The sequence below is a fragment of the Ursus americanus genome, chromosome 16, assembly GCF_024610735.1.
Source record: "Ursus americanus isolate L20-20 chromosome 16, mUrsAme1.1.p, whole genome shotgun sequence".
NCBI classification, from domain to species: domain Eukaryota; kingdom Metazoa; phylum Chordata; class Mammalia; order Carnivora; family Ursidae; genus Ursus; species Ursus americanus.
Genome location: NC_142142.1, coordinates 6,514,522 through 6,537,368, shown reverse-complemented (window position 1 = coordinate 6,537,368; position 22,847 = coordinate 6,514,522). Strand labels below are relative to the sequence as shown.

Genomic DNA, 22,847 nt, shown 5'->3' with positions numbered 1-22,847 from the left:
CCATGATTCTGCTTCCTAATTTTGTGTGTCCAAAAACTCAACTAAGAAGATAAAATTTATCAAGAATATACAATGCTATCACACAAAAGAGAGCAAAATTCATTCTAAAATTTGTGATTCCTGTGAATCTGTTGAGAATAAGGTAGAGGGAAAGCTGTCATGAAACCATGAAGGGAGGCCCTCACTTCAGAGCCTCCAGCATTTGGCACCTGTGGAAAGAGCTCTGCCTCATGTCTCCATGGGTCTTCGAGTATGGGCTGGACAGCTCACCTGAGTTAGTCCTCATAACCCTCCTAGGAAGAAGCCCAATCTGTTCATTGAAAAGGCAGAACATTATGAGAACATATGTCAGCTAAGAAGAGTGATTTGTCAAACCATCATTCATAATCATGAACAGATAAAAGGAAGCTAGTAATGTGGAAAAATACCAGAGCTTGAAAAAAAGAGAACAGAAATGAAAAGTCAAACCAAATGGCCCAGCAAAAAAAATAGGAAAGTGAGAGAACCTTAAAAAATGAAAGCATAACATGAGTGACAGCTGAGAAAATCCTATTGTCTTAAAACGAGAAGATGGCTACGGAAGAAAAGCAGTGTGCAAACAATAGCAAATTATTGGAAATCATAACAGTAAAGCATAGTGTGCAGATTTTGTGGGGAATGTTTGGTTGTTTTGAACCAAGAGGGATAAGAGATGGGAGCATTTTCTTGAATCCCTAAAACTCCGAGGTGTAAATTAAAAAAAAAAGAGAGAGAGAGAGAGACGAAACAGAATGAAACAGAATAGAAAAGAGTAGCCATTGTTTTTTTGCACCATGTTCTGGGAAAATCTCTCAAATTGATCATGTGTAGTTCTTTGTTTTTCAGCAAATATATAGACTTGGAAAAGAAAGACAAGAGACATGGAGGCCAAATATAGGCATTCCAGAAGGAAGGAAAGGAGGGGATGGAGATGGAGTGAAATCAGTAATCAAGGAAATAACTAGGAAGAAATTTCCATAAAGACCCAAGTCTTAAGATGCTTGCTTATTCATAAAATGAAAGATCCATACCTAGATAATTTCAGATAAAATTTCTGAACTCTAGGAAAAGGAGACTATTTGGGATACATTTAGACAGATATACCTACAAAGTAATGCTAAATCATAGTGGGTAGTGGGTGAGCTCCACAAAAGCATTTATCTGTTCTGTTCACTGATGTATTTTCATCAATTAGAAGAGTGCCTGTCACATACAAATAAATATCCACGAATGAATTAGCTGGCATTAAGAAATCAATCTTTACCTGAGGTCATGAAAATATTCTTTTCTATTACTTTGGAAAGTTCAATTGCTTTGCCTTTCATAGTTCTACTTGAAATCTATGAAGGATTGATACTTGTGAGTGGTATGAGTTTAGGGCTCAAATTTCATTTTTTCCATATGAATATACAATAGTTCCAGTATCATTTATTAAAAATATCCATTCCTCATTGCTTTGTTGTGCTACCATTGTCATGTAACAACTGGTCATTGAGGTGCCTGGGTGGCACAGTTAAGCGTCTGACTCTTGGTTTCGGCTTGGGTCATGATCTCAGGGTCCTGTGATTGAGCCCCTCGTTGGGCTCTGCACTCAGTGTGGAGTCGGCTTGAGATTCTCCCTCTCCCTCTGCCCCTCCCGCTTGCACGCTTTTGTGCGCTCTCTCTCAAATAAATAAATCTTAAAAAACAAAAACAAAAAAAACCCAACTGGCCTTAAATCAATAGATGTGCTTCTGGGCTTTTATTTCTGTTCATTGGCTCAATTGTCTACCCTGAACCAATATCACTATTACACTTTCATGATTACTCTACCTTTATAATAAGTCTTGATATTTGATATATCAAGTTTTCCCATGTTGGTTCCGTTCTTCAAGAGTGTTATGGCTATTTTCAACCATTTATGTTTTGCTATAAATTTTTAATTAAGCTTATCAAGCTTTACAAAATGAGCTGTTAGGATATTATTAAGATTGCATTGAATCTGTAGAAAAATTTTGGGGAGATAATTAAATTTTTCAGCTTATTGAGTTTTCTTATAAAAGAACATAGTTTTTTTTTTTCTTCTGTTTAGTCCTCAGTTTCTCTTAAGGATGCCTTCTGGTGTTCTGTATAGAAGGTCCTCTGTATCCTTTGTTTGATTTACTCTTAGATGTGTGATTTTTCTATGCTGTTGTAAATGTTTTAAAAAATCATGTGTATTTTGTAAAGAAATACAGTGGAATTTTGTACATTGACCTTGTATTTAGCAACCTTTATATATTTACTTATTAATTCAAATTATCAGTATTCAGCAACCTTTATATAACTTATAACTTTATTAATTTAAATTACTTATCAATGGATTCTTTTGGATTTTATACATATATAATCATTAATCTACAAATAATGGTTAATATTTTTTCTTTTTTTAAAATTTTTTATTATGTTATGTTAGTCACCATACAGTACATCATTAGTTTTTGATGTAGTGTTCCATGATTCATTGTTTGCATATAACACCCAGTGCTCCATGCAATACGTGCCCTCGTTAATGCCCATCACTGGGCTAGCCCTCCCCCCCCCAAAACCCTCAGTTTGTTTTCCAGAGTCCATAGTCTCTCGTGGTTCATTTCCCCTTCTGTTTACTCCCCCTTCATTCTTCCCTTCCTTCTCCTACCGATCTCCCTGATATTTCTTATGTTCCACAAATGAGTAATATTTTTTTCTAAATCTCATAGCATACATTTCTTTTTCTTGCCTTATTACAGGTTAACACAAGAAATCATTTTTAACCTCAGGTAAAACCATGCTCTGTTTTCATGGTGGGTGTTTGTGGCTTTGTATTGACACATCCAGCAGTATCTTCTAACAAAAGACAATGGCATTATTCATCTACAAATGGAATTTGGATACCCTTGCAAATAAGAGAACATTTTCTTTTTTTTTATAAAGATTTTATTTATTTATTTCACAGAGAGAGAGAGCAGGCGTGCACAAGCAGAGGGAGCAGGAGTGAGAGAAGCATGCTTCCCACTTAGCAGGGAGCCCAAAGTGGGGCTCGATCCCAGGACACTGGGATCATGACATGAGCTGAAGGCTGGTGCTTAACCAACTGAGCCACTCAGGCACCCCAAGAGAACATTGTCCTATAGGAGAGATTTCCTTGTAGAAGCAGCACCTAACATGGAATGGTTACTACTGGGTAGCAGAGTCATTTTGTGACAGGCAACAGAAAACACATTGGGGACATTGACTGTGGATCAGAGATAATGAGCTTAGCAGAGGCATTGAGTTTGAGGTGCCTGAGGAACACCAACACCAATATGGTGATTTCCAATAGACATTATCATGTCTGCAGTTCATAATATTAGTCTGGCCTGTTTTGGTAATAGAAGCTATGAGAACAGGTAAGATTTCTCATGGTTACTATATAGGGCTGAAGTGTCATAGCCTTGAGGATCCCCACCAGGAACGTTAAGAACAGGGAGCTTCTCTACTAACTCCATATACTTGTGTTCAATCTCTTCAGCTCAAATACACATTTAAAAACTCCTTAGAGCTATCAATTTTTCACATATTTCCCATTTCACTCCTTCTCTTCCTATGCAAACTTATTCAAAGAGTTGTCTACATCCACTTTCTCCCTTTCTTCCCAACCCACTTACTCCTCACTTGCTGCATTCAAGATTCTCTTCCCACAAGACTTTCTTAAGGTAACAAGTGACCTTTTATTTTCTGTCCCGATACTGCTTGGTCTCTCAGCAGCCTTCTGTACTGCTGTACACTCTTCCTTCCCAATGTATTTTTTTTTTCCTTTGGCTGTTGTAGCACTATCTCAACTGAATTTCCTATTTCTTTGGCTTTTGCAGTTGTTTTGAGTAGTAATGATGACACAACATTCACTGGAGAATTGCTGATATCTCATTTTATTTTTCACATCAAACTGAGGCTAAGGGTGGTCATACCATGAGCAAGTGGTTGGACTCCAATTTGGACACGTCTGTTTCCTGACAGAGCCCCACATTTAAATAACCTCTGTAACTGTCCCATTTCTGGTGTGACAGGTGAGCTATGATTAATGGCTCAAGGAAGAAAGAGTTGGCTTGAGAGAGTAGGAGAGCTAAGGGGCAGCGTACTGGAATGGAAGGAGTTCAAATTCAAGACCACTGAGTTTTAGGTGCTTGGTCCTTGAAGACGCATCCTCAGAGCTGTGGCTCCGTCAGCCGTGAGGCTGCAATTTTCGGACATGATCACAAGGGGGCAGCATCAAAAAGCAGCAGTGTGTTAACTGAGCACCGTCTGGATCCCCTTGAATAGCCCATTTAGGAGTGTGAGCGGAAGTATCCGTGGCTGTGCACTTTCTAGTACATGCCCACACCTCCATTCAGTTGCTCCTTTCTTCCAGTGCAGGTCATCCCTTTTCTCTCCGCCCCCCGGCGCTCGCCTTCACTCTAGTCTCCTGAGCCTTAGAATAGTAACGGCACAGCCACTCTGGGTAGGAGTCAGGGCTCGGCTTTTCTTGGGTGCCTGAGTGGAGCGTGGCTCCCAGGGAGCCCCGAGTAATTTACTCTTCATCATCCCTCACACTCCCCAGGGTCCGGGAGAAGCTATAAAACGCGCCGCGGCTTTGGGCGATGCAATGTTGTTGAGTGAGCCGGGCTCAGCCCAGGGAGGGGGGGCGGTGGGGCGAGGCGCGGCAGGGAGTCTTGCCCAGAGATCTAGCCGGAAAGTATTGCTGGAGAAAGCCGGGCCTCTGCTAGGCTCTCTTGGTTGCTTGAAGAAGTCTGCCTGGAGCTCACATCCCAGATTACAGCCGCTGAGATCCCAGAACTTGTTCAGCGATAACCAAAGAGGAGTTTCTTCAAACATTGTGAGGCCCATTCTAAACTATATCTATCCCTTGAGCCAGGAAGGACTCCCCAGTTCTAGCCTCCTACCCTTCACCTAAGAAACAAGGCAAGGGGAATGAATTTATCCGGGGGAATTACATGTGCGGGACAAATGGATGTGTGGTGGTGGTAGCGGCGGTGGGTGATCCATAATGAAAAAGGAAACTGAGAAGCTGGGCTGTAAAGTTAAGTCTGAGCCACCCCCCGAAGGACCCTGAATGCAGACCATGTGGTTTCAACTTTGAGCGCTATCGGAGTCACCAGTAACTTGTTAGACAGGAGCCCGATATGTCTAGTTTTGCTGTTTAGATAGCTGCAATGCAGAAAGTGAATTGAAATATCTGGGTTTGGAGGCAGGGAGGTGAGTTAGGGAGCTCTTTTCATAATCAGAGCAGAGTGGATGATATAATGAAGTTGGGAGAGAAGGAGGGTGTGTTAAATAGGAGGAAAGGTCATAATAGATTAGTTAGAAAAGTAAAATCACATGTGGAGGTAAAAGAGCAGAAAAATCAAGATGGGACTGATTGTCCTGACCTGGATGACTTGGGTGAGTGGGCGGGACCATTTGGAAGGTGTTCCTTTTGGGGCAAGATGAGTGTGAGGCCCATAGGCTATCCAAGTAGAAATGTGAAGAGGCAGCAGCTTATAGGGTTGGATCTCAGGACAGAAGCCTAGAAAAGAGTGGTATGTGAGACTCAGGAAGTGGAGCCTGGTGGTTGTGTGATCACCAGGGAGGGTAGTGGTAGAAGGGGGATGTGCCTGCGGACACCACATAGCACCAGCCGCGGCCCAGACTGCTCTTCTTTCCATGTCACACCCCAGCCAAGCACAATTGGACTGACTCTCATGCAGCTCTCCAGAGATCCTGATGAAAAATTCTGTTCTGTTCTTTGTTGGGGACTAGAAATGATCATCTTTCTTCACCCCCATCTCCCCACCTCCCAGAACACCAGAACTGCTTTTCACAAATTTCCCTGATTAAAAACAAAAATCACCTGGGGAGAAGATTCCTGGACCCCTGCCCTGGAAATTCTGATTCTCAGGGCCTGGAGTCAGACTTTGGGAATAGTGTTTTCAGTAACTGCTTCAGATGAATCTATCAGGGAAGTTTGGGAAATGCTCCTTAAGCCTAAACACAAACCTGTCTCTTGAAACCCTATACCAGATCAAACCCCTGCTTTCTGCCCTAAATCAGATTAGAGTGGATCTTAAAGGTAATCATAGACTGAGCCTTACTTTCTGGACCCAAGTGAACTTTAACCCCACATGCACTAGAAAAGCTGGGGTCAGTGTGGAACGTTCTGGGCAGGTTCACTGTGTTGGAGAAGTGGTTAAGAGTAGTGTCTTGGTCCACAGCTTCAGCTCTGGAAAAGAAGAGCTGTTGCATGTTTTCTGAGTGGGTTCTCACACACTGAGATTAATGGGACCTTCGGGAAGTGTGTATAAGGAGACTCAGAGCACAGAGAGGCTGGAGTTCAGAATTACAAGTACTTAATCTTCTGTTTGCTACTGTTATCACAACTCCAGTGCCCTTGCCTTGTAAGCCCTTTCTCTCCTCTGAGCCCTGACTGAATGGTGTTTCTCCTTTACCCCTTCATAGACCCTGGACTTGCATGCAGAAGCTTCAGCACTTGGTTCCTGTCATGGCCACTCCAAATGGAACTCTGGTACACCCAGCATATTTCCTGCTGGTGGGCATCCCTGGCCTGGGGCCTAACATACACTTTTGGCTGGGTTTTCCACTGTGTTTTATGTATGTCTTAGCCACCCTGGGCAACCTGGCCATTGTCCTCATCATCCGTGTGGAAAGGCGCCTGCATGAGCCCATGTACCTCTTCCTGGCCATGCTTTCCACCATTGACCTAGTCCTGTCTTCTGTCACCATGCCCAAGATGGCCAGCCTCTTCTTAACAGGCATCCAAGAGATAGGATTCAATATTTGTCTGGCCCAGATGTTCCTTATCCATGCTCTGTCAGCCATGGAGTCAGCTGTCCTGCTGGCCATGGCCTTTGACCGCTTCGTGGCCATCTGCCATCCGCTGCGGCATGCTTCTGTGCTCACAGGGCCTACTGTGGCCAAGATTGGACTAGCTGCCCTGACCAGGGGATTTGTTTTCTTCTTCCCACTGCCCTTCATCCTGAAGCGGTTGTCATACTGCCAAACGCATACTGTCACACACTCCTTCTGTTTGCACCAAGATATTATGAAGTTGTCTTGTACTGACACCATGGTTAATGTAGTATATGGACTCTTCATTATCCTCTCAGTGATGGGTGTGGACTCCCTCTTCATTGGCCTCTCCTACATTCTCATCCTGAAGACGGTGTTGGAGCTGTCTTCTCAGGGGGCAGCACTCAAGGCTTTCAACACCTGTGTCTCCCATCTCTGTGCTGTCCTAGTCTTCTATGTGCCCCTCATCGGGCTCTCAGTGGTGCACAGGCTGGGGGGCCCTACCTCCCTGCTCCATGTGATTATGGCTAATATCTATCTACTACTACCACCTGTGGTCAACCCTGTTGTCTATGGAGCCAAGACCAAGGAGATCCGTTCATGGATCCTCCATATGTTCTCACAGGGTGGTAGGTGAGCAGAGTAACCTCCCCAGTGCCTTCAATCCCTGCCAAAGCTGTCTTGATGATTGGAGCATCCAACCCACTGGGCTATCTGTTTCTAGATATCTAAATAGATCTAGGAATTCTCTTTCCAGGAATGTGTCAATACAGAAATGTGATTCTGAGAAAGTTTTGGCCAGGCTGAATGGGCAGCCCCAAGCAAAGGTTTCCCATCAGAAGGCTCCTACATTGGCAGGAATGGGTCAGTACTAAGTCATTAGTGGAGGTAGCCTGGGCAAGTATGGCCTTCCTGCTAACATGGAGGGGGAGCCAGCGAGCAGCAGCTGGTACTGCCAGTCAGCTGTGCTCCCAGCAGCAGGCTCTTGTGAAGGAGATTTGAACATCACACCTCCATGGCTGCCACAGCATCTGACCTTTGACATTTCAGCCACTTAAGACCTATGGTATAGGGACTTAGATATTCTCTACCTCCAGCCCTTAGGTGTATTTAGTTTAATCTTTAATAGTTTACTGATGTATAAATGATATACAACATATGGCACATGTTTAAAGTGTACAGTTTGATAAGTTTTGACATGTACACACCCATAAAACCCAAGCACAATCAAGATATGAACTTATTCATCACTCCCAAAAGTTTCCTTATACCTTTTTAAATCCCTCACTCCCATCTCTCCTGGTCAGCCCCTGCTCCAGTCCCCAGACAACACTGAAATGCTTTATGCTACATTAGTTTGCATTTCCTAGAATTTTATATAAATAGAATCAGACAATATGTACTCCTTTTTTTGTCTGGCTTATTTTGCTCAGCACAATTATTTTGAGATTCATCCATGTTGTAGCATATATAAGTAACTTAATTATTTTTATTGCTGGGTAGCATTCTGTTGTGTAATTATGTCATAGTTTGTTTATCCATTCATCTGTTGATGGACATTTAGGATGTTTCCAGAATTGACTGTTACAAATAAAGCTTTAGTGAACATGTAAGTCTTTGTTTGGACATGTTGTGGCTTTTTTTTCCCCTTCCTGTGTAAATACTTAGGAATGAAATAGCTGGATCATACTGGAGGTATATGTTTAACTTTTTAACTGCCAAACTATTTTCCACAGTGGTTGTACCATTTTCCAAAGTGGTTGTACCATTTTACATTTCCACTAATAATGTATGAGAGTTACAATTTTTGGCATCTTAGCCTACATTTGATATAGTCTGTATTTTTTATTTTAGCCATTTTAGTAGGTTTGTAATAGTATCTCATTGTGCTTTCAATATGACCCTAATAAATAGTGATGCTTCACATCTTTCATGTGCTTATTTGCCATCTGTAAATCTTTGCCACTTCTCTGTTGGGTTGTTTTGTTATTATTGAGTTTGGATTTTTTAAAATATATTTTGCATGTAAGTCCTTTATCAGATACATACTTTACATTTTCCCCCAGTCTGTGATTTGTTTTTTGCTTCTCTTAATGGTCTTAAAAAAAAATCAAACATTCCTAATTGATGAAGTTTAGTTTATCAAGTTGTTCTTTCATAGTACACACTTTTGATGTTGTATCTAAAAATTCATCACCACAATCACACATACACAAAAATCCATATTCTTTTTCTTCCCCTAGAAGCATTTTGGGTTTTACATTTAGCTCTGTGATCTATTTTGTGTTAGTTTTTGTATATACTGTAACATATGGATCAAAGTTAATTTATTTCCATATGGATATCTTGTTGTTCTAATGCTATTGGCCTATCCATGGTCAACCGTATTGCTTTTGTGTCTTTGTAGAAAATCAGTTATCTATATATGTGTGGGTCTCATTCTAGACTCTTTGTTCAATTCACTGACCTATTATTCTATTTTTTATGTTAATACCACATTGTTTTGACTACTGTAGCTTTGTAAGACGTCTTGCAATCAGTATTGTTAATTCTTTCACTTTGTTCTTCATTTTCAAAGGTGGTCTCACTGTATTTTCATAGGAATTTTAACAGCAGTTTTAAAATTTATACAAAGTAGTCTTTTGGAATTTTGATTTGAATTGTACTGAATTGATATTGGTCAGTTTAGAGAGAATTGACATTGTTGAGTTTTCCAACTCATGAACATAGTATATCTCTTCATTTTTAGGGTCTCCCTCAATTTCTTTTAGAAATGTTTTGTAGTTTCATTGTACAGGTTTTTCATGTCTCTCATCAGACTTCTCTGTATTTCATATTTTGATGCTATTATAAGTGGTATTATTTAGTTAACATTTATGATTATCCATTATGCTACTGTACAGAACTATAATTGATTTCTTTACGTTAGTCCTGAATCTTGAACTTTGCTAAACTTGATCATTATTTTATAAGTTTTTTGTATATTGCATTAGATTTTCTACATAGATGATCATGTTGCTTGTGAATAAAGACAGTTTTACTTCTTTTTTTCAAATTTGGATGCATTTAATCAATTAGTTTGTTTTATTGCATTGGCAAGAAATACCAGGATATTGTGAATAGAAGTGATAAGTGTCCTGTGATCTTAGAGGGAAAACATCTATTGTTTTACTATTAAGTATGTTCTATTAATTCTTAAGAGAGATATTGAAATATATAACTATAATTTTATAATATAATATAAAATAATAGTTTCTAATTCCTTGTCTTCAAGTTTACTAATCATTTCTTCCACAACATATCTCCATCCAGTGAGTTTTATGTCTTATGAATTGCAGTTTTTATCCCTAGAAGTTTGATTTCAATTTTATTTTTAAAAGATTTTTTTATTTATTTTAGAAAAAGAGTGAGAACAGGAGTGGCGGAGGGAGGAGAGGCAGAGGGAGGGGAGAAGCAGACTCCCCACTGAGCAGCGACCTGGACACAGGGTTAGATCCCAGGATCTTCACCTGAGAAGAAGGCTGACACTTAACCTACTGAACCACCCAGGCGCTCCTGATTTCAATTTTAAAAAATATCTTTCATGTCTCTACTTAACTTTTTTAATCTATTTAATGCAGTTATAATTCTCATCTTAATATCTTTATCTTGTAGTTCTAATATCTGCTTCTAGATCAGTTTTATTTATTCTCTTCATTATGGGTCATTTTTCTTCTTTGCATGTCTGGCAAGTTTGATCACCTGTGAGACTGCAGATTTTACTTTGGTGCTGCATATTTTCATATCTCTATAGATATTCTTCTGCTTTGTTCAGAGAATCAGTCAAGTAACTTGTACGTAGTTAGGTCATTTGGGTCTTGCTTTTAAGATTTGTTAGGTGGGACTAGAGCAGTGCTCAGTCTAAGGGTCGTTATTCCCCACTACTGAGGCTAGATCCTTCTGCATTCTCTACTTAGTGCCCTGTGAATCTTGACGCTTTCCAGTCTGGCTGGTGGAAACAGTCACTGTCCTTGGCCCTGTGTGAGCACTGGATAGTGTTACCTTTCATCTTTTCAGGTGGCTCTTTCCCCAGTTTTACGTAGCTTGCTGACATGCATGTGTTGATCAGGACCTCAGCTGAAGGAGGACCCGCTACATCTCTGGAGTTCTCTCTCTGTGTAGATCTCTCATTTTTGATACTCTCTCTTTAAATCTAGGCGGCTTGAGTTTCCTGAACTCTTCATCTTCATGTCCTTAACTTAGGGTGTCCTCTGGACTTTGCCTGGGTTTTCCTTCCCTGTGCTGCAACATGGAAACTTTCTTAGGGCAGGAAGCTGGGGAATCCACAGGGTTTCACCTTATTTGTTTCCCATATCTCAGGGCTCACTGTACTTCATTGCCTGATGCCCATAGTCTTGCAAACCAGTGTTTATGTATATTGTCCATTTCTTGGTTCCTTCAGGGGGCTGTTACTTCTTGCTACTCCATTTTGGCCAGAAGTAGAAGTCCCTGGGATATATATATTTTTGAAGTCTTCACACAGCCTAAGTTTGGTAGGTTTAGGGAAACAGCAGAGATGGCTTGAGGGCGATGCAGTGAGTGTCAGGCTACAGGCTCTGCAGGTACCTGGAGCTCTTGTTGTCACTAGTTTTGATGTGGTTTGAGATGGAATGGCCTGATTTGATATGTTCTATTTTTGCATAGTACGAGTTAGCATGCTCTGGGTTGTAAATTTAAAACTTAGAGTTATAAAACTGATAAGTAGACAACAAGGAGAATCCAACTAAAATTCACTTTGCTTTATTTATAGACTTTTTAAAAACATTTAAATATGTAAGGTATTTAGTTTTACATTAAAATTGTTCTCTAGCTCTCTAAAATGTTCTTTCATTATTTTTGCCCTTAAGAGAGAAACCAGATGGCATTGGTCTTATATGGTTGGTGTTGGAGGTAGGGGAGGGTTAAGGAAACCACATCCTCTTTCCTCAGCCAGAAATTCAGAAAACCAAGGCCAGGGAGTGGAGGATAGCATGGTCCCCAGGGATCCATGTTATGAGTTAGCTAGACCCAGGGCCCAGAGCCTGGGAGACAAAGAAAATGTAGCCCTAGAGCTTTGGGGAAAGACAGATGGGTCCATTGGGATCCAGACTCAGCAAGGACCCAAGGAGGGGACACCAACAGGAAGAAGGCAGAGGACAGAGAAAGCTCCAGGAAGAAGAGGGGCTGGTACTTAATTGTGGGGCCTTACTGAAAGCTTATTCTGTTTTTCCTCTGGCTGAGTTTAATGAGCCTGGGAAGAAACTTAGATAAAAGCCCCTCACAAAGTCCATGGCCACACAAATGAGTTTCTTTTAGCCTTTCCTTACTCATCTCCCTATCTAACTTTACGTTGGGAACTGGCCAATATCCCGGCTGGCACAGGGCCCATCTGGGGAGGACTCTAGAGACCCTCTCTACCCACTGCCCCTCCTTCCCCATACCCGAGGTACACTTTCCCAGGACACAGAAGCCAAGAAGGACACCAGACCCACAGGTGGCTACTGAGGGGTACCTGCTGATAGACCCTCCAGGCAGCACCTCTACCCCCCCAGGAGGGAGAAGCAGAAGGAGGGAGGAGGTAAGACAGAGAATAAATACCCCTGACCAGGGAGGCCCAAAGGAGGGGGTGGAGAGAGAGAGTACTGAACTTCAGCACAGTCTGCCAGACCTCTTTGGGGAGAGGACTGGAGAAAAAGACACACATTCCTTTCAGGCCATTGAGGTGAGTACAGGAGACCAGGGAGTATGCACAGGTGTGTGGGTTTCTTGTAGCTAGGGATTTCCCATTAGACCTGCCAAGTGAAGGAGAAACCAGGCTGTGATGAACCAGAAGTACAGGCGTGGAGCCAGGGAGCATGAAGGAGGCTCCTCACTCAAAACACAGTGTTAGCAGTTTCTGTGTGGGGTGAAGGGAAGTATGGACAGTGGTAGATGCTGCCTATGGGTAGTGTTCAAGCCGTTTTTAGCGATCAGTTTCCTGGGGGTGCCCATCTAGGTCTTGGCAAGAGTTGGCCTAAATGAAGGTAAAGGGGCAGAAAACAGGCTGGGTTGGGGTTGGGTTAGAATTAGATTGCGGTTCGTGTGTTAACAGAACCCGTCCCAGGCTCTTAGTCTGGTTGTAGCTCAGTTTGTGATTGGGGGTTTAGGGCTCATTCTGTAATCTGTATCGGGAGTCAGACTGTGGCACATATTGGGACTTAGCAGTCCTCCTGGGGTTCTGGTCCTGACTCAGTCTTTGCCTCGGGTCAGGGTCCAGTCTTCATCCCATATAAAAAGTGCATTACCACCTACTCTGTGACTTCCCCTGCTGTGCACACTGTTCCCCAGCCCCATTGAACCACTTGCAGCTTTCCACACAAGGTATGTTCTTTCCCTCTGGCTCTTCACATTTGCCAGTGTGCACTTTTTTTTTTTTTAAGATTTATTTATTTATTTATCATTTGAGAGAGAGACAGACAGCAGAGTGAGAGACATCTTCTAAAATTCTCCTGTGCTCTCGATGCTCTGGCTACATTGACCTTCTTTTTGTTCTGGGAATCCCCAGAACAGAAGAACTTCTCCTTTTGTTGTCTCCTCAGCTCTTTCCCTAGATCTCAGAATGGCTGGCATGTTCTTATCATACAGCTCTCAGCTTATATGTCACCTCCTCAGCAGGGCTGTCACTGATCTCCTCTCAAATATGGGTACCCTCCCTTACCTTCTCTGTCCTCTCACTCCATTTTCTCTTAGGTGCACTTGTCTTTACCTGATATGTTCTTGCTTATTTATTTGTTTACTTTTTGTCACTTCCCTCCTCATGCATGAGCTCCATGAAAGCCGTGATCTTTTCTGTTTCATCCACTGCTTTATCTCCAGTTTTGGCACATAGTAGGTACTGAATATATTTTTACTGTTTAACTGAATGCTGCTGTCCCCATACTGTCCACCCTGCCTGGTTAACTGTGACTGGCCCCACAAGTCTTGGCTCAGAGGTCACCTCCTCAAGGAGGCCCTCTGAACCTGACAACTTGGTAAACTATTGTCTGCTTTGCTCCTGAGGCCCGTACTTACCCCCATGCTAGCATTTATCACAACATGTTGTGATAGCTTCATGATTTGTCTCAATTTCTCCCCACCCCTGGAGTTCTGAGCTGTACCTTGTTTACTCTGTGTCTCATTATCTCCAGTGCGTTAGCACAGGTTCTGGCACATGGCAGTCAATCAATAATTACTGGAAAAACATCAGTATATCAATCAAAATCCAAGATCAGGCTTTTTCATTGCACCACATTTCCCTGTGTGCAGGCAGCAGAGTAGCTCTGATGGGCGCTGTTTACCAGGTCAAGATTTGCAGGTCTGTGGGACTTTTATTGACTCTTCCTATGTGGAACATGGAGGGGCAGGGACCTGAATCCCTGGAGCTCTGTTTGGGGTTGATTTTTGGAGGGCCAGGCTGACTTGAGTGAGTAGAGTGAGGCTCCCAGCCTAAAAGTAGAGTTGGCCTCTTTTGAGTTGGAAAAATGAGAGAGTGCAATTTATGTTCTCATTTTGGCCATTCTAAAATGAGTGGCCAAGGCCCTGCAGAGGTTCATCTGCTTTGTCAAATCTAGGCAAAGAAGAGGGGACAGGGAATGTGGGTGATTTGGGGTGGGAGTGATTCTGGGGCTACCACACTCATGGAGTATTAAGAGAAGTACCCCCCTCTCATGAACTGAATGATGAGATCCTACAGTTCTTGGCCACCCCTAAAGTCCCTCTCTCGGCCTGGGAGTAGGAGCCAGAGGCTCCCAAGTCTTCCCGGCTCTCTCCAAGGACATTCTCTTCCAGATGTTCCCACAGAGGCTGGCAGGGGCACCAGTGGTCCCTACGTCACTGCTCTAGGCGTGGAACACTCTGTGTGTTTAGCTCAGACAATGGCAATGACTATGAATCCCATCTTCCATTCCCTCCTTGATCCCCTTTCCTGCTGCACATAAGTGGGGAGAGTTGGTTAGGTGTTCTGAGTCCTGGAGAGGCCCTCTAGACTCATGGGTCCTCAAAGTTTGGATTTCTTGGAGATTAACATTAAAATAGTCCTTATAGGGGCTCCTGGGTGGCATAGAGGTTAAGCGTCTGCCTTCGGCTCAGGGCGTGATCCCGGCGTGATGGGATCGAGCCCCACATCAGGCTCTTCTGCTGTGATGGCATGGGTTTCCTCTGCTGGCCTCCTGGCAGGACTGCTTCTTCCTCTCCCACTCCCCTGCTTGTGTTCCCTCTCTCGCTGACTGTCTCTATCTCTGTCGAATAAATAAATAAAATCTTTAAAAAAAATAGTCCTTATAAAACATTGGTCCATGCTTAAGGAGACTGGGAAAGGGCAGGGCAGTAGCCTGTACTATTGGAAAGCATATGGATTTGGCACTGAGAGCTCTAATTAACCTTCAACATCCTTATCAGTCAAATGGGATTAATAATACCTGCCTAACAGGTTGATGAAAGGCTCTAATCATGTAAGAAGGAAGTACTGGGTAGAGGATGAAGTTTTTTAATTTCCACTACGGGACCTACTCAGAGTCACAGCCAGAGGAGTTGGGGCTGAAAGGAGCGTGCCCAAGTCCTAGTCCAGGAGGGTCTTCTTCGCTACCCTCTTGAGTTCCCTTCCAAGGGTCTCCCTGGCCTAGGTGTCCTACTTACCAGGCCATTCTCCCCTGCCTCTTGGGAAGATTTTATTGTTTTCAGAAGGTGCAGCACAATTAAGGGCAACCTAGAATAGTAGAAAATGTACAGGCCTTGTTGTTAGTCCAGGTTAAATTTCTGCTTTTCCAGTCACCTGTTAAACCCTGGGAACATTATTTAATCTGTTGGGACCCAGTTTTCTGAGCTATAATATAGAGAAGATACATAGAATTCCTGTCATGCAGGATTGTTCTTAGGTTAGAGATCATCTTTTTACAGTGTCCAACGTTTTGTAGACATTCAGTGATTTCTGTTATCATAAAAAGCAATAAAATCGGTGTTGGGAGAGACCTCATAATTATTCTCTTGGATCAGAAGAAATAGAGCTTGTAGCCCCTGGTCTACCTTTCTGACTGCTTTTCCATGGGTCCCTGAGGAAGAGGGAGTTCAGAGAGCTCTGGGAAGAGTGGGAGGATGGGCTGGTCAAGGGGGCTGAGCTGGCACTGGACAACAGAGTCTGGAAGCCAGGAGGAAAGAATGAGGATTGAAGGCCTTAAGGTGTGTTTCTGCTCCATGTAGCTGGCAGCTTCTGCACTCTCCATCCTCAAGAAAGGGCCAAGATGTCCTTCACAGTTCTCCAAGGTACAGGGCTGGGACTTGCTAGATAGTGTGACTTTTTTCAGAGAAAATCCTAGGCCTATTCCCTGGGGCTAGGGTAGTGCAGGCTTTCAGGAAAAAAAAAAAAAAAAAAAAAAAAAAGGAAGGAAAAAAGAAAGAAAAAAGACTGTCTTTGTTTATTTTTCCTTGACTATGTTTTATTTTCAAAATAGAGTGATTTAGTTGTGAACTTCCCCAGAGCTCCAAATGTTCTCTCTCTGAGTGCTTGCAAATGGTTTTAATTACCAACAGCCCATTCAGGCTGGATGGCATGGGTTTCCTCTGCTGGCCTCCTGGCAGGACTGTGGGAGGTTGGGAGGCTTCAGGGCTTGTGCCTCCTGGCGGGTTCCCCTACCATTCCTTCATTTTCCTTTTGCTGGAGGGTTCTGTGTCCCAGCCTGATATTTTCCACCAACAGTAGCTACCCACTTTATACTGCTGAGGTGCCTCCTTTCCTGGACAGCTGAGTCCTCTTCTTGTCTGGTATCTCCACATCAGTGCTTAGTCTTTGCCACTGTGAGTGATCTACTGCTAGTGTGTGTGTGTGTGTGTGTGTGTGTGTGTGTGTGTGTGTGTGTCTAAGGTGGAGCGGCAATTTAGGTGACAAATAGGGGAAATGAAATTTTTTTTGAAATCGTACATATTCAGGGACCTTTTTCCCCATTTTAATGGAAAAAAATTTAAAAAGCGTGTCGTACGCTGTGATACAGGTTTTACAACTCCCTTTGACAGGTCTTACCTCACAATGTTGCTGCAGCATTATAAGGTTGTTATTGTCCTCAACATTTATTCTGTGCTGAGACTTGAGTTTCCAGCCCCAGAATTCTGCTTGCCACATCACTTGGCCCTGAGAAGTAATCGGGTGGAATATGCGAATCCATGATTCTTTCCCAGTGTTTCTTAAGGTGGCACACTGTGATCCCATTCTACCATGTCTGTTCTTGTGAAATTTTTGTATGGTGTAGATATCTGGCCCTCTGGAGTAGCAGAGCCTTCTTGCTGATGTCTGCAGAGGAGGGATCCTAGGTCACCCCGTCTCTTGGGCATAAACCGTACTGCATGCCTACTTTGCATTTATGTAGAGCCAAGGCTTTGTACCTGCCCCATTCTCCATGTATTCTCTCATGCCTTCTCCATGTATTCTCTCAGGGGTAAGAAAGGCCTTTTCTGTTTGACCCTAAAGATTCTTGTTCTAAAATTAAGACTATCCTGCACTGACCTTCTAAACATTCTTTCATTCTTCTCCAGAGACTGTATAGTTCACCCAACTGGCAGTCCTATTGAGGGATGCTTCTTTTGATAAAACTCACTTTCATTTTCAATAAATGTTAACTAAATACTAATTAATAAATATGGTAGGGTTCCTGCCATTCAGGAATCCATAATTCAGGGGAAAACAAATACAGGAATAATTATAGCTCAGGACTATAAATGCTTGAAAAGAGACCTAAACAAAGTTCTTTGGGAGCACAGGGCAGGAAACATTTAATTAGACCCAGGGGTAGAAGCTTAGCAAAACAGCATAGGAGAGAGACAGTAAAAGGATATAAAAGATGAGTGAGATTTTGCTCAGTGGGAAGTCAAGGAGAGGGATCTGGGAAGATCTTGATGAAGGGATGAGAAATAAAAAAGACAAAAAGACATAGAAGCGTGGGAATCAGTGCCACCTTCGTGAAATGGCATGCATTCGAATGTGGCTAGAGCACAGGGACCATGGTCAGCAGTGGTTAGAGAGAAACCTAGCGCCAGATGCTAGAAGACAGACTTTTTGCCACAACCTAACAGTTTGATCTTTTTTCTAGAATTAATGTGGAACTTTGAGAGGTATTTTTTTAAGCAATAGATAGTGAGCTGATTTCATTTGCTTGGAAGATTGTTGGGATTGTGCAGATAAAGACAGATGCACTGGAGGCATGGCAGACAGACTCAGAGTCTCTGAGCTTCTGTGGCTGTTCAGGCCACCCCACAGAAGAAAGGACATGCTAGAGGAGAACAGTTAACAACAACAGATGTAATTATTTGCATATTTACTATGTGTCAGGCATTGTATTAAATGCTTTATACTCATCGTCTCACTGAATCCTCGCATTGAGCTCTGTTACGCAGCAACTATTATCCTTGTTTTAATGATGGGGAAACTGAGGCTTAGAAAGGTTAAATGATTTGCCCAGATGGCACAGTGAAGTTTATCCACTGGGATATGAATCCAGGATTGATTTCAAAGCTCATAGTCTTAACAACCATACAATACTGCCTCTGAAAGAATTTGTTTTTTGGACAGGAAGAGTTTGATGTGCTTGAGAGACAGGTGATTCCTTTCAGGAAGACTTTAGAATTCTGAATCTGGATCACAAAAGACAATTCAAAGCTTGGTAAACAGATTTGGGAATCAGTAGTTTATGCATAACAATTGGATTTATTGGAAGGGACAAGATGGCCAGGGTAGAGGGTGTAGAACAACAGGACAACTAAGGATAAAATTCTGAGAGCATTATTACCTAAAAGTATGCTTAAAGGTCAAGGTGAAAGAGGCTGAAGATGCAGAAAGAAGACCAAGAACTGGTGATCAGAGAGAGATTAGGAGCAGCAGGAGCAGAAGGGAGAAATTTTTAAGAAGGAGGGAACTCCTAATATTGTCATAGGTTACAGAGAGGTCTTACAGAAGATTTGAGACACTGTTGACTTTGGCTTCTTTGCCTGAAATTCTAGGTTAAATATGGCTCCTTATACCTTCTCCCTCCAGCAGTTTGAATTAAACTTTCATTCTCTGTCTAAACCTCGTGCTCCCAGTGTTTTGCTCTCTGTCTGGTCTGAGGGAACCCCTGTGTAATAGTGGAACAAAGATTACTGACACATCCTGAGCCCAGTGAATGGTGTAAGTCCTTCCTGATGCTGGCCATTAGCTCTTCTTCACACTCAACTGCTTTCTGGCAACTTGTCTTAGTATTTCACTTGTTTTCAGGATTGACTTTAGAGGTGGGATTAGTAATTAGAACTGGGCCTTGAGTTGCAAATGGTGGTTAGGTTGAGTTTAGAATAGAATCAGTTTGGATAGGCAATGAAGTTAGAGTTTGGGTTAGAAAATAGGACATCAGGGTGGAGGGAAAAAAGCATGGTATTGGGATCCTGGAGGATCTGACAATGGCTTGTTTTTGTATTCCAGCCTCTACCTGCCTGGCACTGGTTGAGGCTCAGCTTCTTCACTATGGTGGACCCCAGTAACAATGAATCCAGTGCCACATATTTTATTTTAATAGGCCTTCCAGGCTGGGAAGAAGCTCAGTTCTGGTTGGCCTTCCCATTGTGCTCCCTCTACCTTATTGCTGTGCTAGGAAACCTGACAATCATCTACATTGTGCGGACTGAGCACAGCCTACATGAACCCATGTATATTTTTCTTTGTATGCTTTCTGGCCTTGACATCCTTATCTCCACTTCATCTATGCCCAAAATGATGGCCATCTTCTGGTTCAATTCCACTGTCATCCAATTTGATGCTTGTCTGCTACAGATGTTTGCCATCCACTCCTTATCTGGCATGCAGTCCACGGTACTGCTGGCCATGGCCTTTGACCGCTATGTGGCCATTTGCCACCCATTACGCCATGCCACTGTGCTAACATTGCCTCGTATTACCAAGATTGGCATGGCTGCTGTGGTACGGGGTACTGCACTTATGGCACCCCTGACTATTTTCATCAAACGGCTGCCTTTCTGCCACTCCAACATTCTTTCCCATTCCTACTGCCTACACCAAGATGTCATGAAACTGGCTTGTGCTGACATCCGTGTCAATATCATCTATGGCCTCATTGTCATAATCTCTGCCATTGGCCTGGACTCACTTCTCATCTCTTTGTCATATCTGCTTATCCTCAAGACTGTGTTGGGCTTGACACGTGAAGCCCAAGCAAAGGCATTTGGCACTTGTGTCTCTCATGTATGTGCTGTTTTCATATTTTATGTCCCTTTCATTGGATTATCTATGGTACACCGTTTTGGCAAGCGGCGTGACTCCCTCCTACCCATCACCATGGCCAACATCTACCTGCTTGTTCCTCCTGTGCTCAACCCTGTTGTTTACGGAGTCAAGACAAAGGAGATCCGGCAGCGCATACTTCGTCTTTTCCATGTGACCACCCATACATCAGATCCCTAGGTGTCAGTGAAAACTTCCTTTTTACTCAAAGTTTTTCAATTCAAATTTCAATATCAACATTTTGGAAGACAGTATTAGGGGAAAAAAATCTTCACTAGTAGAAACACAACTGATTCTTTAAACATGAAACTGGTTGGAGAATCTCTATAGGATAGGGGTAGACCCATTTACTGCTGATCCCTGTTTTAAAATATTATTTTCCCTTTATAATTCTCTCCATATAATTATTAGAACCATGAGGTGGTTGTGGCTGGAGGGTTATTGCTTCCCATGTAACCATTTAGTCCAAATCTCTAATTGCTTCACTGATAGTCTATAGCATTCTGATCGGAGTGGCACATCTAAGGGATATTGATGAAAGGGTTAAGCATGGCAAAGTAAAATAAATACGAGAGTGCAATACAATCAGATAATCTGGTTTAAAACTGTGATTTCCTCTTCAGAATCCCCAACCGTATCGGATCCCAGGAAAAGAGATATACCAGGATTTCCTTCTTCAAAATAATTTCCACAGAGGATATTTCTGTTCTTCTGGACACCAGCCCTTAAGAGGAGGATTAGAAGTAGAACCTCGAAAAGACTATAGTTACCTACATTAATGAAAGAGAACAACTCTGTTTTGAGAGTTTTGACAGCTCATGGACACTCTTCCTTCCTTAATTTTCTTATCAACCTTTTGATCTGGGCAGGAATACAAATGGTACCACTATTATACCAATGGGGAAATCGATGTTAATGGGGATCAGTGAATTACATGAGGTCAGAAAATATTGTCTTTCATGCCCAATCCCATATTGTGGGGAGGGTCTGTTAGAGAAACCCATGAGTTAGTGAGTGAGACGTTTCCAGAGTCTTGCAATTTTTAGGTGAGGTATTTAATTTCCTTCCTCACTCATTTAGTATTGCATATAGGAATTTCCTGTTAATGTTGCTGATGGCCTTAATCCCAATAGTTCTGGGTCCATTTGCCACCGTACCTGGGTATGGTGTGCTTGGGTCATTCCCAAAAAGTGGCTGGTTTGGAAAATAGTATGGTTAGCAGTGGAGGCACTCATTGGTTACCCGGAGAGACACCGTATGGAGAAATGCAGCTGAGAACACCTAGAAGCTCATGTCAGAAATGGCGGGTCTCTCCCAGACCAGGAATCAAGAGCAGGAAGCATCATGAGGCTGAGCAAGGCTAATGGCCCATGTGGCCAGCAAAGCAAGGTTAAGGCAAGCATGGCTTCAAACAAACTGAGTAGCTCATGTAAGTGGACACCACATATCCCCTAGGCTCTGAATGGCCCTGCAGGGGAAGCCCGTAGAATTAGTGCTTATAAAACAAGACCGTAGGAGAGGCCAATAAAGACTACGCCCCTGCTAGCTGTACTTAGCATGAATATGGTCCCAGAGGTCTACCTAAGAGCCTCACAAGGTAGACACAACACTTCTAGGAGGAAGCAGAATGGGAAGGAGAGGGTGTGGGCACTACAGGAGTGCAGTGGGAATAGGGCAGAAGTGAGACCACCACCCGTGGTGGGGAGCATATCAGGCCCAAAGAAAAGTACGTGAATGTGAGAAGCATTCTCACATGTGAGAAGTATATGTGAGAAATATAGTAGAAAGCATGGCACAGAGCCAGCCCGAATTTTCTGGCTATAGCTAGCAGACTGCTTGGTAGAGAGGGTACGAAGAGAGCACATCTGATTTCTTGGACTGGAATCCAGAAGAGGAGAATTGTGAGCAGTATGGAATCTGATATGTTCAGGTGAGTGGTGGCTAGCAGAGCTAGGAGAATAAACTTGAGTCAGTGCAGGCTTTGGCCATTTAGGATGGAGGACCAGCCTCTTATCCAGTAGCAGCCTGACATAGGGATTGAGAGAAAGAGAGAATGAAAGAGGGAGAAAGAGACTGATGTTCATTCTTAGTGGGGAAGCAGTATATGATCACTGCGAACAAACTTGTACACTCTCAAAATATAAAGGAAAAATATAATAAATTCCAGTAAACGTGTCACATTAAAAAACAAATACTGTTAGCATTTTGGTGTTTATTTGTCCAGATTTTTTTAAAGTAGGCTCCACGCCCAGTGTGGAGCCCAACGTGGGGCCTGAACCCACAACCTGAGGTCAAGACCTGAGCTGAAATCAAGAGTTGGATGCGTAACCAACTGAGCCGCTGAGGAGCCCCTCTCCAGATTTTTTATAAGTGTTTGAATGCATGCTTCTGTATGGGCATATGATGAATGTGTGTATCTGTTTTATATTTGAAAAAATATATTTGAAAACCTATTAGAGACGTGGATACTAAACAGATGAATCAGACCCATTTTAAATTTTTTTCTGAAGACGCAGCCGTTATCCTAGATTTTAGAAGTCTGTGATAGTTAATATGCTGAGGATAAGTTTCGTGGCTTTGATCTTAAGTAACTTAACCATTTTGTGAGTATAAACACACACACACACACACACATATACACACACACAGAGACCCCCCCCACCACTCTTTCCACTACCTTCCTTTTGTAATTTCTTAATAAATAGTAAATGCCAGATATAGA

General features: G+C 42.7%; 3 protein-coding genes across 3 annotated transcripts in view; all 3 read left to right on the top strand.

The window, feature by feature from the left end:
* Positions 1 to 22,847, top strand: part of LOC123782525 (uncharacterized) — a 382,057-nt gene that overhangs the window by 9,192 nt on the left and 350,018 nt on the right. The gene's annotated exons all lie outside the window — the stretch shown is intronic.
* Positions 4,709 to 9,041, top strand: OR51D1 (olfactory receptor family 51 subfamily D member 1). The gene has a single exon (XM_045782738.2). The coding sequence runs from the start codon at positions 6,500 to 6,502 to the stop codon at positions 7,472 to 7,474; it is 975 nt and encodes a 324-aa protein (XP_045638694.2). The 5' UTR covers positions 4,709 to 6,499; the 3' UTR covers positions 7,475 to 9,041.
* On the top strand, positions 18,213 to 22,341 carry OR51E1 (olfactory receptor family 51 subfamily E member 1). The gene has a single exon (XM_045782804.2). It carries the CDS (start codon positions 19,352 to 19,354, stop codon positions 20,303 to 20,305), a length of 954 nt encoding a protein of 317 aa, XP_045638760.2. The 5' UTR covers positions 18,213 to 19,351; the 3' UTR covers positions 20,306 to 22,341.